Genomic DNA, 13,370 nt, shown 5'->3' with positions numbered 1-13,370 from the left:
GCAGAGGATGTCAAATACCTTGCCTCATGTTTCCCAAGATGTATGTTTTCTCATGTACGTAGGCATTGTAACAAAGTCGCTCACTCTCTAGCTAGAAGAGCACTTAAATATCCTCATTTGTTAGTTTGGATGGAAGATGTTCCACCAGACGTTTTTGATGTATTCCAGGCTGATTTAAAGGGCCTTCATTAATAATACGCGAAGTCTTGATTCTCAAAAAAAAAAAAAAAAAAAACTTGAAATGAATCAAAGTGTGGAAATAATGGATGTCATCGTGTTAAAATAGAAGCATTAGCATAGAATGATCAAATTATATATGGAAAGAAAGAACATCTCCATCATTCCTCACTCCCCAGACTCTCGCTGGTAGCTGTAAGTGATGGCTGCCATGTCACAGCATTCCGAACCCTCCTCTTTTCCCTGTGAGGCCGCGGCTGAGGATTCGAGCTCTTCCTAGACATGGAAGTGTTCCCTTCCTTACCTTTCTTCTCTCCTCTAGAGGTACTAACCTTTTGCTTGACATCAATGCCATAGAAACTTATATGCTTTTTAGTTTTACCACTAATTTTCTTTCTACTGGCACTAAAACAGGACGAGGTGATACTTGAATCACTTAAAAAGCCATCCTTCTTCTGTAGGGACATTATTTCACTTGAATTGTCCGAGTGTGACACGAAAGAATTGACACAAATTTTGGGTCTCCTAATCCTTTTCCGGAGCTTCCTCACAGTCCGGCGAGGGACAAAGAAGAACTTTTGACCTGGGGTAAGGATCTCATCTGGCCTGACCACTGAATCCCATGGCCGCCTAAACACTTCCGGCCTAGCAAGCAAGAACTTCGGGTACTTCTCCATAATCCTGTCTGCCGGAATCGCCATCTAGTAGCACTCTACATTCCCACCCGCATGGACAATTTTCAAGACAGCAGAGAAGCTGTCCTACCCCTCAGCTGAGGTTGGCTTGGGACGTGGGAAAGGATTGAGTTTATGAACTTTTTGAGGAACTTCTTGAGCATGTTGGGTATGGCAATTCTTTTCTCAGTTATTCAGATTAACCTAGTTAAACAAGTGCTAAAGAAGAAACTTATTGAAACATCACCGGTGAATTCAAGAGGTTATTTAGCAGCTTACTTCTGCTTGTGCTTGCACTTATTGGGATAACATAGTAAAATCTTGACAAGCTCTTAAAACTATGAAAGATGACATCAAGACAGGCTTGGACGAAGAGTCCGCTGCCCGTCCTTTTTGTCATGTGGCTTTTCGAGGTACAATAATGTTCTCATTTACATAGAATATTAGGCCTGCTGAATTATTCTAGAAAAGGTGCATGGCCATAAGTAATGCAAACCCTTGAGGTTGACGTTCATTTTAATACAAACAAGGCAAATTAATCCCTTCTAGGAGTTCCCAAGGTTTTGCATTGGAATACATTTCAAGACATACATACATACATACATACATATATATATATATATATATATATATATATATATATATATATATATATAAGTTTCCCTCCAAACATTAGACTCTCTGCCTCGTTCGGATCCAAATCGTCACAGTAAAATGTAATGGCATGCAATTTCGTCCACAAAATAAAAATATTGTCAAACACAATACTAGCATAAAAATACTCAATTTGCATGAACACCTTTCAGGCCAATTCAAATACCAAAGGGCTACTAAAATATCCAAAGAAAGAAAGTAAAAGGTGTGAAACTCCAAAGCACAGTTTTGTGCTTTTATATTGTCTAAAGAATAAGTAAAGATATTCCTGACATTTTCCCCCAAATCGTTTCTACTAAGCAAACATAAACGATGAAATATCAGTCAAATGAAAATGAAACAATTGACATGTATGCTTTCGCTTATAACAATACAACAGTTATGTAAATCCTTATCTTGCTATCAAAATTCACTTTACAGGTAAGAAGACAATAGAAGGACAAGAGGAAGGGATGGAAATGTTTCTCCAACAAACTATATCTAAACTTCCAAAAACCCTTTTAAAACCTCAAATATCAAAGAGAAAGAATGAACGAGATACTCACCACTCAACAGTAAACTCTAGAATTGAAAGACTTCAAAATCTAAAATAAGGGGGGAAAAAGATTGAAACTATGAAAAGGGGAAAACTCTGAAACCATATAGCAGCAGCAAGAAAGAGATGGCCTGCACATGCCTACCTTGACTAACTTAAAAATGGTCAATATCGGTTACTGGTGGCCAGCACCTTTTATGTCCTCAACCCAAGCAATCAGAAGATTCTATTGCTATTAACTTTTTCCCACCTGTAGTGGATGATTTACACTTATATCCAGCCAATTCTGCATCTTCTTGATGTTTCCCTCAATCCAAACTTGTTGGAGTTCCCCTAAAAAAATCCCAAGATTGGACTTGAATTTCTTGTTTTGCTGTTTATGAAAAAGAAAAAAAATTCCATCCCTGTTTCAGTAGTTATTAGGCCAGTTGATCTGTGCTTGCTGAGTCTGCTGATAAACACTGCCACCAGGTCCCACCATATCAACAGCTCCAGCCATGGTCTGAGACTGTTGCATAATTGGGTGAACCATTGCTGCCGTTGCTGCTTGCGCAGGGTGATAGACACCAGCAAAGGTGCCATGGCCAGCCTGCGTTGGGGTGAAAGTCACATGTTGACCCTGAGGTGGAAGGTTGTAAAATGAACTTGTTGGTAAGCTGGCTACATCTCGGCTGGGTGCAGCAACCCATACAGCTGATCCTTCGCTCTGAAAAAATGTAAAAGGACATGCAACTTGATGAGTTTTTATTTTTTGCCTTTTAAATTCAACCCTTAGGGTGAGTTTGGGATCAGCTTTTAGCTTTTAATTTTTATGTATAGCTTTTTAAAACCTCACTTTTTCCCACTTTTTCTCACTTTTTTCAAGATACAAGTATATTTTAGTACATTTTCAGCAAAAAGTTTTCAATAAAAAGCTAAATAAGCTATTTTCAAACGGATAGCCTGTTTGGCAAGAGATTTCTAGTAACATTGTTTAAGTTTTGTGGAAATATGTGTGAGTGAAAAAGTGTGTAGAAATACGTGTTGTGGTGTTTAAACAACAGTTAGTTGTTTAAACACTGTTACCAAACAGGGACCAAACTGTAAGTATATTCAGGCTGACCAAGCTCATTAAATAAGTCAAACGGTCAGACTGGTTAACTGGTTAAGACCACCATTAAAAGGTTTAACCACCAACACCTCCAACAACCACAATCATCTCCACCATTTCCACAGCAATTCCTTAATGATTACCTTTTTCTATAAATAGAAAAGGTTTCATGAGTACTAATAATTACTTATACCTCAACGATGTCAACTACTGCACCACAGTGCCACAACCTCCAATGCTGCTATAACTTTAGTTTATAGCATCATAACATCACAGCTATTTTGTAAAATTCAAATTTGATACATAAAAAGGTGAGAAGGTCTAGCTTCAACTAACTTCTCATTATATAAAATTTTTTTAAAAAAAATTACTTGGCCCATTTAAAATGCAACATGAAAATAAAAACTACTGGAAGGGATGAGTGAAAAAACATTAAAAACAAGATATAAAAGCTAACCTGCTGCCCGCTAATATAAACATTATTTTCCTTGAACTGGGACACATTGAGATCCTCATTACTGGTTGAGTTTCCAGTGGTCGCAGCAGAACTGGGATTATAACCAGCTGGTGGGGAGCCATATGGCCCATAACCACCAGGCATTCCCATGTGTGCTGGATTTCCTGTATTAGTTCCTGGTTTGTATTGTGGAAGTGGATATTTGACACCTGTAGCAGGTGCTGGCGGTGGAGCTGGATATACGCTGCCAGCTGGAGGCTGCTGAGGAAATGCACTGTTGCCCAGATATTGGTGGAGAGGTGGTGGAACAAAGAATGGGGAATAATAATGACCATAAGGAATGTAGTTTGGAGGATAATGGGATATATGAACCCCTGCTGGTCGAAAGACAGGGACTGGCTGCTGAGTTACAGCTATTGAGCTTTGCATGAGGCCTGCAGCCTGCGTCGCCAGCGGTGTTGGACCTGCTGTAGACAGGACCCCACCCTGACAATTAAGCAACATAATAGCATCAAGATTTAAAAGGTATATAATTATTAAAATATGTGTCCATGTGTCTCTGTACAAATGAACAAAAATACAAATACAATGACAATAAATAAGACACCAACCATTCTTGATTTGAAAGTAAAATCTTCCTTTTAACATTAACAAATAATGCTTATTCCCAATACTATATTTATTGATTACTTTTTTCTTTTTAATAAGTTGATTGTAAGACTTTTAATCAGCATAATTTGAGCAGCACAATAATTTTCTTGAGAGGAAAGGTTACAGTTGAACTGATAGCCATTGTCAAGATTGCACCTGCAGGTGCCAATGTATGTGATGCCTACAGAGTATCTTGTTCTAGCAAGCACGTGAGATTGTTATTCAAGGAAACCGTGTCCAAAAACTCAAATGTTAACAATTTTGCCTTTTTTCATAAGATCACTCCCCAAAATTATCATTTCATCTTATTTTTGGCTATTTGGCCAAAAACTCTAATGTTAACAAATTGATATTCTCTAGCAAGATACTAATAAAACAAGCAATTTTTCTCTCAACATGAATGATAAACTACGGTGCTTTATCTGCACAAACCTCTTGAGGTGACTGAGAACTTGGTGGAGGCAATGCAGCGACATTACCATTGTACTTGGTGGCAGCCCCAGGATTAGCAAAAGGAGAAAGACGACCATCACTATCAGCACCTGAGCGGTAGAATTGAGCGTAATAACTTGGATCGTATGGTTGCTGGACCTATAGACATAAAGGCAACTATTAACCACCAGCAATTACATTTAAAGCCTAAAATAGAGTAAACCAAATTATAGCAAAGCAATCAGCAATGACCATCATTAGATCAAAGTTCGAAATCACAAGCCAAAATCATTCATAATATGTGGCATATGTAATAAAAAATGTTATATTTTTTACTCACTTGAAATTAAATTTGGTAACAGGCAACCACACAAAAATTTAAATTTAAATTTAATATGTACATATCAGATAGAAGACCAAAGGTTTGAGGGCTCACAATGTAGCTTGGAACACGGGAAACATCACGCACTTGAGACTCACAGTTTTCAACTGGTGCAAGCTGACTCCCTATCATTGGAGGGACAAAACCAAAACCGTAGGTTGGAGAAGTTTGAACCATTGAGTATTGATGGCCTCCTGATGGCAGTGTAGTGTCCTGCTTAGATTCGGTATACTCTGGGATAGCACTGGATGAGACATCACCATCACCAGATGATAAATTTTCAGGTACACGTGTAGGTGATTGTGGGTGATCAGGATAATCTCCCTCCTCGGCCGTTGCCAATGCATTTTGATTGCTGGATCCAACAATATAATTTTTATATTAAAAAAAATGAAGTGAAATGAAGTACACTATGGCAGAATGTGCATCCAGAGTATATTGGTAGTTGAAATTCAAGGACTAGGAGTCAATTTGTTTCTCACAGTTAAATAAGGAATACTATTTAAAAACGTAATTCAAGAAGCATCCCCTCCCCCACCCCAGCGAAAGCATTGGGCTCTTTGTAATCACTTCGCCTACTATGGTTATATCACTGGGAAAACAAGTCAAAAAATACTTATTTTTACTACCCTTATTGTTTTCTTTTCTCAAGAGATTACAATTTTAAATTCTTTGAAAGGAGAAGTAGAAAACAAGCCCCTGTTCCAAGAAAAACTTAGGGCCACAAAAGAGCTGACCCAAGCCAAGCCTTGCTTGTTAAAATTTACAGCTCAAGCTGTAATGCGTTTTCATAAACTTTTTAAAATATAAAAACACTAACCATAATCGCCAAAACCCTTACTATAATAACTAGCTATGGCCCCAAGAGGTAGGAGGCCAAATCATTGCAGTAGTAACAGATCAAAGTTGGAAAAAAGTAGGCCAATTTATAGCCAAAGTTTTTTTTTTTTTTTTTTGGGGGGGGGTTCCCTTAGATCTAAATAAGACTAATAAGTCACCAGCTCCTCTATTGTTTGCAGTGTGCAACCCTAAAAAGTGTAGTCCTCAAGTCATATAATGATAAACAAGGTAACTAGTGAAAGTAAGGAAGTTTTTATAAGCCTCATCATACTGTGTTTATGATGAGATCAATCAAACTCCCACATTATAAGAGAACATTACCGTTGAGAATGAGAGGACCTTTATAAACTAAGAAAATCAAGGTAATTCATTTTTAATAATAAAATAAAATTACAAGAAGCCCACCTCATAAGAGAGCAATACCAAAGAGATGGGAGACTTTTATATGCTATAAAAATAAAAACAAAGTAATGATTTTCAATATGGATGTACACACATATATACATCACATAAAGTTTGTTTAGGCGCTTTGTACATGACTCTAAGTGAGCCAAACTTTGTCTAGTTCATACTTGACTTATCAATTAAATGAGACTTAAAAAGAGGGCTTTGGAAGTTGGGCTTGGTTATTTAGTAAATAAACAAACTTAACAAGCTTTTATTGAGCTGAGCTTTGGGCTGCTCAAGAAGGTCTTGACTCATTTTCAGCCTTACTTTATGTTTGGATGGAGGGGGAGGAGAGGGGAAGGTGACTAGAAAACTAACTATTTAGAAGTAGATGAAAACTAGATAAATTTAATACAATATATATCATAGCAAACCTTGAAGCCTGTTCATCCACAGATTCTTCAATACCCTGTGAAATTTCAGATAGAGATGTAGAGCTCTTGTCACTCACAGGACCACTGACATAGCTTGTAGTCACTCCAAAATCAGCACCAAAACTTCCAAAACTCAACTTGGTTCTTTCAGACTCAGGGACATGAATATGGTTAGGAAGAATAACAAGCTGACGTTGTGGAAGATGTAACTCCTCCAGCTTCCTCTGCAGTTTTGAAGTTGCTTCTTCCATATCAAGGACACTAGTGTCATGCTGTGTCTGGGCAGTGGCTTCAACCAAAATAGTGGGAGCCTCAGGTGCAGCAGCTGTTCCAGAATCTTGAACATTAATATTTGTTGGCTTTGGTTTCCATTCCTTATTAGGACCAACTGCTGAAGACAAAATCATTAACTACTCATAAATATTAAGCAAGTCATCAGAATTTCATTAATAACTCAGACTAAAACAATCAGTGTTATATCACAGAAATAGTTCTGGCTGACCGTAAAATGTTAGTAGATACAGCAAGAAGTAATTAGGCGAAAGATCGAATCAGCTCTAACTTCCTCATTTATAGCCAAAAAGATTGACAGAAACACATGCCTACAATGGCAATAATTCATTCAAAAGAGAATCAACTAGGCAATAGATAGAAAAAGAAAAAATCTATAGTTTACAAGTAGCAAAACACATACAATGTTCAGAAAACATCAGATACTTATTACAACCATAGCTTAGCTTACAAATCAGCAAACTTTGTTTTTTTTTTTTTTTTTTTTAATTGATTGGATAACCAAATCAACAAACTCTTATTTAAAAGTACACATGCCCCAGATAAGAATAAAAACTATCTGCCCTGGACTACATAAGGACTAACTTAACAATTCAAGGAATGCAGGCAGCAACAACCAACTTTAGCATCCATAGAGAGTGTATCAGAACAAAAAAGGTCAGTAGCATAGCCATAATAAAATAGGTTCCATTATGTTACTATTTATGCAGGCTTTTATTTTTCTTGGGGGTGGGGGGTCTACATTATCATTTAAACTAATCCTTCATAAAAATCTCATAAAAACCTGTCCCACCTCTTAACATTTTCATGCAATACCCAACCCCCCAATCCCCCCCCCCCCAAACTAAACAAAGAATGACGCAAAAGAATGTTATTTCAAATTAAATACCTTTCTGAGGGCTAATTATTTGTTGTGGCCGGTTATTGTAATTAGATGAAGGCCGACTAACTGAAGAACCACTATGAGTTAATGTAGATGAAGGTTGTGAAGACTCAGCAAGAAGATTTTTCCCAACTCCTTGGGATTTGCTTGACATCTTTCCTTGTGTGGTAGAGCTAATCTCAGCAGCTGCTACATTAATCATTGAGAATAACAAAACTGAGTTAATGAAATCATAAGAAAATACAAGAACGTAATAAATGCAATTTTCAGAGTCCTGACCAGCAGCTAATTTGTTCTCAGCAAGGACAACAGCATTTGGTTCACCAGGAGGTCGATTGCTCCCTACTTCACGTTTAATTGCACCCACAGCACCTGGGAGCCGTGAATCATTAGATGGTACCAGTACTGGGTCCAAAGGTGAGAAACAGACTGCTGATGAAGATGAAGATGTTGTCGATGCTGAAAAGTTACTGGAGCTTAGTGTCGGCTGCCTGTGCGAGTCCCCAGTTCCAAAGGTAATGACAGTATTTTTGTTTGCATCATCAGGAGGAGGTGCATTTTCCAAATTATTAATGGAAACAGAAGATGAAATTACTTCAGGACCATTGGCAATGACAGTTGTAGAGCTGCAAGGGATATTGATTGCATAACTTGTATGTAAGTTCACTAATTTATGAACTGTAAAACTACACTTTAATTGACTTGACAAGTTTAAAAGAAAGAGGGAATCATAAACTGTATCTACCTTATTGCCGGACTTTTATCTTTGGTTTTTGTGTCCTGAGAGGTTTGCAAAGTTGGAGTGACAGCCTTCTCTGCAGCTTGGTTGACGCCATTCTCCTTTCCAGGGCCAGAATTCCTGCCACCACCAGCATCTGACAAGAGGTATAGAGGAGACAGCATAGCTTAGCCGTTATGTCCAACCACAATAATACATTTACTTGAGAGAGCTAATAAGGTGGCAGGGGAACTTCTCAACCCCACAAGGCCAAAAGCACAGAAAAGGTGTTTCACAAAAAAGTAAGCAAATGTAGAATTTATTGACCTATTACTGAAAATGATAAATTATCACAAGCCAGTGATGGTTAGAGCAAAATTATAGTTGGAGATAGTCAACAAGCAAAGAGACTTAATTACAACAAGGTCAACCCAAGTTTATTGGGTAAATAAAGACAGAACTCCAGTTAATAATTCTCAAGCAAATTTTAATTTTAAATAGGTTTTCACCATGTGACGCGTGACGAGGGGCAAAATTCCCCCGACCACCCCTACCCCCTCGCCCCTGCCCACCAGGTCTCCACCGTGATTCTGCAGACTCTTTGTTGTTCGGATTCTGCAAGATATAAGCAACAAAGGACAAACATTACTAGGGCTCAAAAGATGTGTGAAGCACCAAAAAAAAAAAAAAAAACAAATACTCAACTCTCTATCCCTACAATTGTAAGCAAACCACATCATAAAAAACAAAACAAGATGCTGCTTTTAATCACAAAATGATAGAATGTAATGAAAATCTCCCACTCGTCACCTTACCCTTAAATAAATCAAAACGGAAGCAAACTAAAAACAAAATAACACCCCCCCCCCCCCCAAAAAAGAAAAAAAGAATTCTTCTGCCATTGAACCTAACCCAAAACAAATTGATTTGAAATAATAAAAAAAATAAAATCAAGCACACACTCACCCATTGAAGCCCTTTTCAGTAGAATCAGAACATAGCTATTCAGATTGAATGGCCTACACACCTTTATTATTTAAATTTTGATCTGATCACAAGTGCTCTTAACTAAGATCTTACAAGTTTGTCCACTAATACCCCATTAAATTGATGAATGGTAAAAATCATAACAACCAGGTACAAGCATTTGCAATTTAATCCACAGTAGGCTCCCAAGTCTATTTGTGTTAGGGGGAGGGTGGGTGCCATTATTTTAGATCAGAGAGCAACGTCATTTGACAAAGTGGATAACATGAAGCAAGGCTGCACAGCCAACATATGCTCACATCAATCTAAATAAAAGCCATAACTTAGGTCGAAACCTATAGAACTAAACCTTCATATATATAAACTGAAAAATACCTTGTTCCATAATCATCTTACAATAGAAATCTCTTACCTCCTTCCTCTTGCCATGTTTCCTTGTGACCACATGAAATGGATCTGTGGAACAACATACACACATGTTAAATGTTACTTTATTACTTATTAAAAAACATAGCTTAACTTGGCCACAAAAAAAAAAAAAAAAAAAAAAGCAGGAAAAATAACAATTATATGGCCCATAGTGTAAACATAATTTCTAAACCATTAACATTATAACAAAGTAACTCAGATGCAAATTTGCACGTAGAAATAAAGGGAAAGTAAATCAAAAAAACATTTTCAGGAAGACTTGTAACTGCTTGCTTGAGCCAAGAAATCATAAGTGATGGATAAAATGATTTTAACCAAATTAAAACTTCTCTATTAAGTTACTATCACAAAAATGGGTCCTAATCTGTAGCAATAATGCTCTGCAACAAGCCCAAAATCAGCTGATTGCACATATCAATGACCATTTTGTATATGCAACAGAAACCACATCTAGAAGACTAGAACTAATAAGTGTCCAAAGGAATGTTTAAACCACCCCACAAGAAAAAAGTACTTCTCCAAATAACTACAAAACAGCCTCTTGCATAACACACTTGGTATATTGAACTCTCTCCAAGCACCAGAAGTGGCAATAAATGCTCCATAACCAAAACTGAAAATCTATCAACTAAAAAAAGGAATCTTTAAACTAAACATAATAGACAACCAGCACTATTACATAGTATCACTATGTACAATATATTGAACATGATTTATTATGGCTTACAACTAAGTATTAGTCACTTTCTCCACATACCATAGCAACCCCCTATTCTATACAAAGTGTTACCCATTTGGGTAGCTAAGAAAATGATGTTGGTTTGGGAGGTAAAACCTTATAAAAAAAAACTCAAAATTTTTTTTTTGTGAACTGGTTATGCAAAACTCACTACTTCACACTACACTAATACAACTACTTGCCTTAGTCAATCTAATCTCTGGACCTCTTTTTCTTCTTCTCGGGGACCAAAATGACAGAAAACACAAATGCCTAAATTAATTTTACTTCAATGCTAAGGTTTCTGAGCAAGAGTTACAAATGAAATCAACTTAGTAAAGAAATATACATAGTTGGAAGCAAATTCAGAAGGAGCCAACAATGACTGTGAAATAAGACCCCATTTCATAGCTTAGTCCTTCTTTTCTGAAAATCAAATAGAATAAGATTCCTAGCATCCAACAAAAACTAAATTTCTTTCCCAGATAACATAGAATATTAGGAAGATAAAAATAAATAAATAAATAAATAAAAAAAGCTTCCCTTTCAGAATTAGAAAGGAGGCAATAACACAAACATGAAATAGGAATCTCTAGCTTAACCTTACAAAAAGTACACCAACAGTGAAAACCCATCATGGCAAAAACAAAAAAAAATTCCCATTTCCCACATAACAAAACCTCAATGAAAAAAAAAAACCAAAAATCAAATCAAACCCATTACAAAGTAAGCGAAAAGCAACAAAACCCAGAAGAGAAAACACCAAAAGCAACACATGGATCACCAGGATCAAACCCATGCAAGCTGCCCCAACCAACAACCAATTAGAAAATCAAAAAGGGAAAGTAAGAAGAAAAGAAAAAGGAAATGATACCCTGAAGAAGGAGCTTCTGAATAGTCTCATTGGGATCCATGGAACACTCCTTAAGCATTGCATAAATCTCTTCCTCACTGGGATTCACTGTGATCTCCTTGATGTCATCGATCATCTTCTGTATGTCGATTGGGATTGAAACCCTGCTGGACCCACCACCGCTCATCTTTGCAAACCCAGAAATATGATACAAACACGCAAAACCAAAATAACAACAGAACCCCACCAACACCAATACCACCACAGACCACAAAGTATCAATCTCTCTTCTTCTTCTAGCTTCAAAAGACTCAAAAGAAAGTCTGTTTGTATTATTTGTACAATTACACACAACAACAGAGATTATGCAAGAAATGAAGGAAAACCAAAAAAAAAGAATCCAATTTTTTTTTCCCTTTTTTTCAGGGGTTTTTTGAATTTGATCTATGTGAATGTAAGAAGAAAGAAGAAACAAAAGAGAGAGAGAGAGAGAGAGAGAGAGCAACACAAACAATGAAGTGGTTTTGGAGTGTAGGGCTTTTTGGTTTTTGGTTTTTCACCTTTCTTTTTTATTTTTCTTGCAACTTTCTTTTTTTATTTTTTTATTTTTCTTCTTTTTGCTTTAAATTTGTGTGCAAGTTCTTATGAATCTCTACGTGCTTGTATGGGATGTTTCCAACTTTGAATTCTAACCCAATACATAAATTTTTTTTTTTTAAGATAAGGTAGTGGTGTTTTAGTCTTTTGCCGAAATTATTATGCTCATAGCCAATAGTTTTGTAACTCAACTGATTAGCACCGTTCTTTTTAAGACATATAAGCTTCAAACATCTTCTCCCCAGTTGTAATATCAAATTATTAAAAATAAATAAATAATATTCTAAGTGATGTCTTTTTAAGACATACAAGTTTCAAACATCTTTTTACTAGTGATAATATTAAATTATAATATTTTTATAAATAAATAAATTATTCTACTATTTGTTCTTAAGATAACCTAAAAATCTTATAAATCAATAGTGCGATGAATTGAAGGACTTTTGAGTTTGTCCGGCACAAAACAAAAACCAATGAATCCGTGGGTCAGTTACCCCTTTAATAAGGGGTTTATAATGGTTTCATTTTCTATGTTCTTTTTTTTTTTTTTTTAATAATATGCTGAAGATCTTTTTATATGCTCATTGCTATAATGCTATGTAATGTGACTGTAACTACAGTGTTGTTGGCCGAGTGCTTGAGCTAAAAATAGGCTTTTGTGGGTAAGGTGATAATCTATATTATATACTATACTTTTAATTAATTATTTTCTCTTCTTTGAGTTCATGCATTTAAATAAGTTTTAAAATCATGACTTTGATATCACAAAGATCAAAATTTACCATAATTATTATGTGAACAATATTTGAATTTCAACCTTCAACACATTTTCAATGATTAATGAGATTCTATAACTTTAAATATTTAATAATTTTTGCCTAACTATTTTTTTTTATATAATTTGATAGATGGAAAATGAAATATTTGAACTCTAAACATCTTCATTAGAACACCAAAAAATGACAACCAAATGAACTACAAAGCTTTTGACTTCTCTTAACCAAACTCTTATTTAAGTTGTCTAAATTCATCTTATCCAAAAAATAAAAAGTTGTCTAAATTATTTTTTTTAAAATTACCATAGTTTATGATAAATTATTTTGTGTATTCAATGCGCTACACTGCTACACCTTCTAAAAGTGGTTTTACATAGTATTTATCTTTTAAAAATTTTATATGTA

General features: G+C 35.8%; 1 protein-coding gene across 4 annotated transcripts; it reads right to left on the bottom strand.

Annotated features, from left to right (window-relative positions):
* Positions 1-1,779: 1,779 nt before the first annotated feature.
* Positions 1,780-12,101, bottom strand: LOC142615849 (uncharacterized). 4 transcript variants are annotated; one of them, XM_075788712.1, is made up of 11 exons: positions 11,614-12,101; positions 10,005-10,048; positions 9,115-9,220; positions 8,633-8,762; positions 8,167-8,513; positions 7,894-8,076; positions 6,714-7,104; positions 5,107-5,407; positions 4,671-4,829; positions 3,588-4,073; positions 1,780-2,746 (listed from the first exon to the last, which is right to left on the bottom strand). In XM_075788712.1, exons 1-11 carry the CDS (start codon positions 11,777-11,779, stop codon positions 2,450-2,452), a joined length of 2,610 nt encoding a protein of 869 aa, XP_075644827.1. In that variant the 5' UTR covers positions 11,780-12,101; the 3' UTR covers positions 1,780-2,449. The 4 variants fall into 4 exon arrangements, with proteins under 4 accessions (XP_075644827.1, XP_075644828.1, XP_075644830.1 ...); XM_075788713.1 differs by having other exon boundaries at positions 6,714-7,101; XM_075788715.1 differs by having other exon boundaries at positions 7,894-8,073.
* Positions 12,102-13,370: the final 1,269 nt, after the last annotated feature.

This window comes from Castanea sativa, chromosome 11 (genome assembly GCF_040712315.1).
Source record: "Castanea sativa cultivar Marrone di Chiusa Pesio chromosome 11, ASM4071231v1".
Taxonomy (NCBI): domain Eukaryota; kingdom Viridiplantae; phylum Streptophyta; class Magnoliopsida; order Fagales; family Fagaceae; genus Castanea; species Castanea sativa.
The sequence above is the reverse complement of the archived record's forward strand: the minus strand, read 5'-3'. Positions and strand labels throughout refer to the sequence as shown.

What these genes read in the sequence shown, in the direction of transcription:
- LOC142615849 (XM_075788712.1), bottom strand. Translation starts at nt 11,779, where the DNA reads ATGAGCGGTGGTGGGTCCAGCAGGGTTTCAATCCCAATCGACATACAG. An exon ending in GTGGATGAACAGGCTTCAAG is followed by an intron (nt 5,408 to 6,713) that starts GTTTGCTATGAT and finishes TGTTGGATCCAG; the next exon opens with CAATCAAAATGCATTGGCAA. An exon ending in GTTCTCAGTCACCTCAAGAG is followed by an intron (nt 4,074 to 4,670) that starts GTTTGTGCAGAT and finishes CTTAATTGTCAG; the next exon opens with GGTGGGGTCCTGTCTACAGC.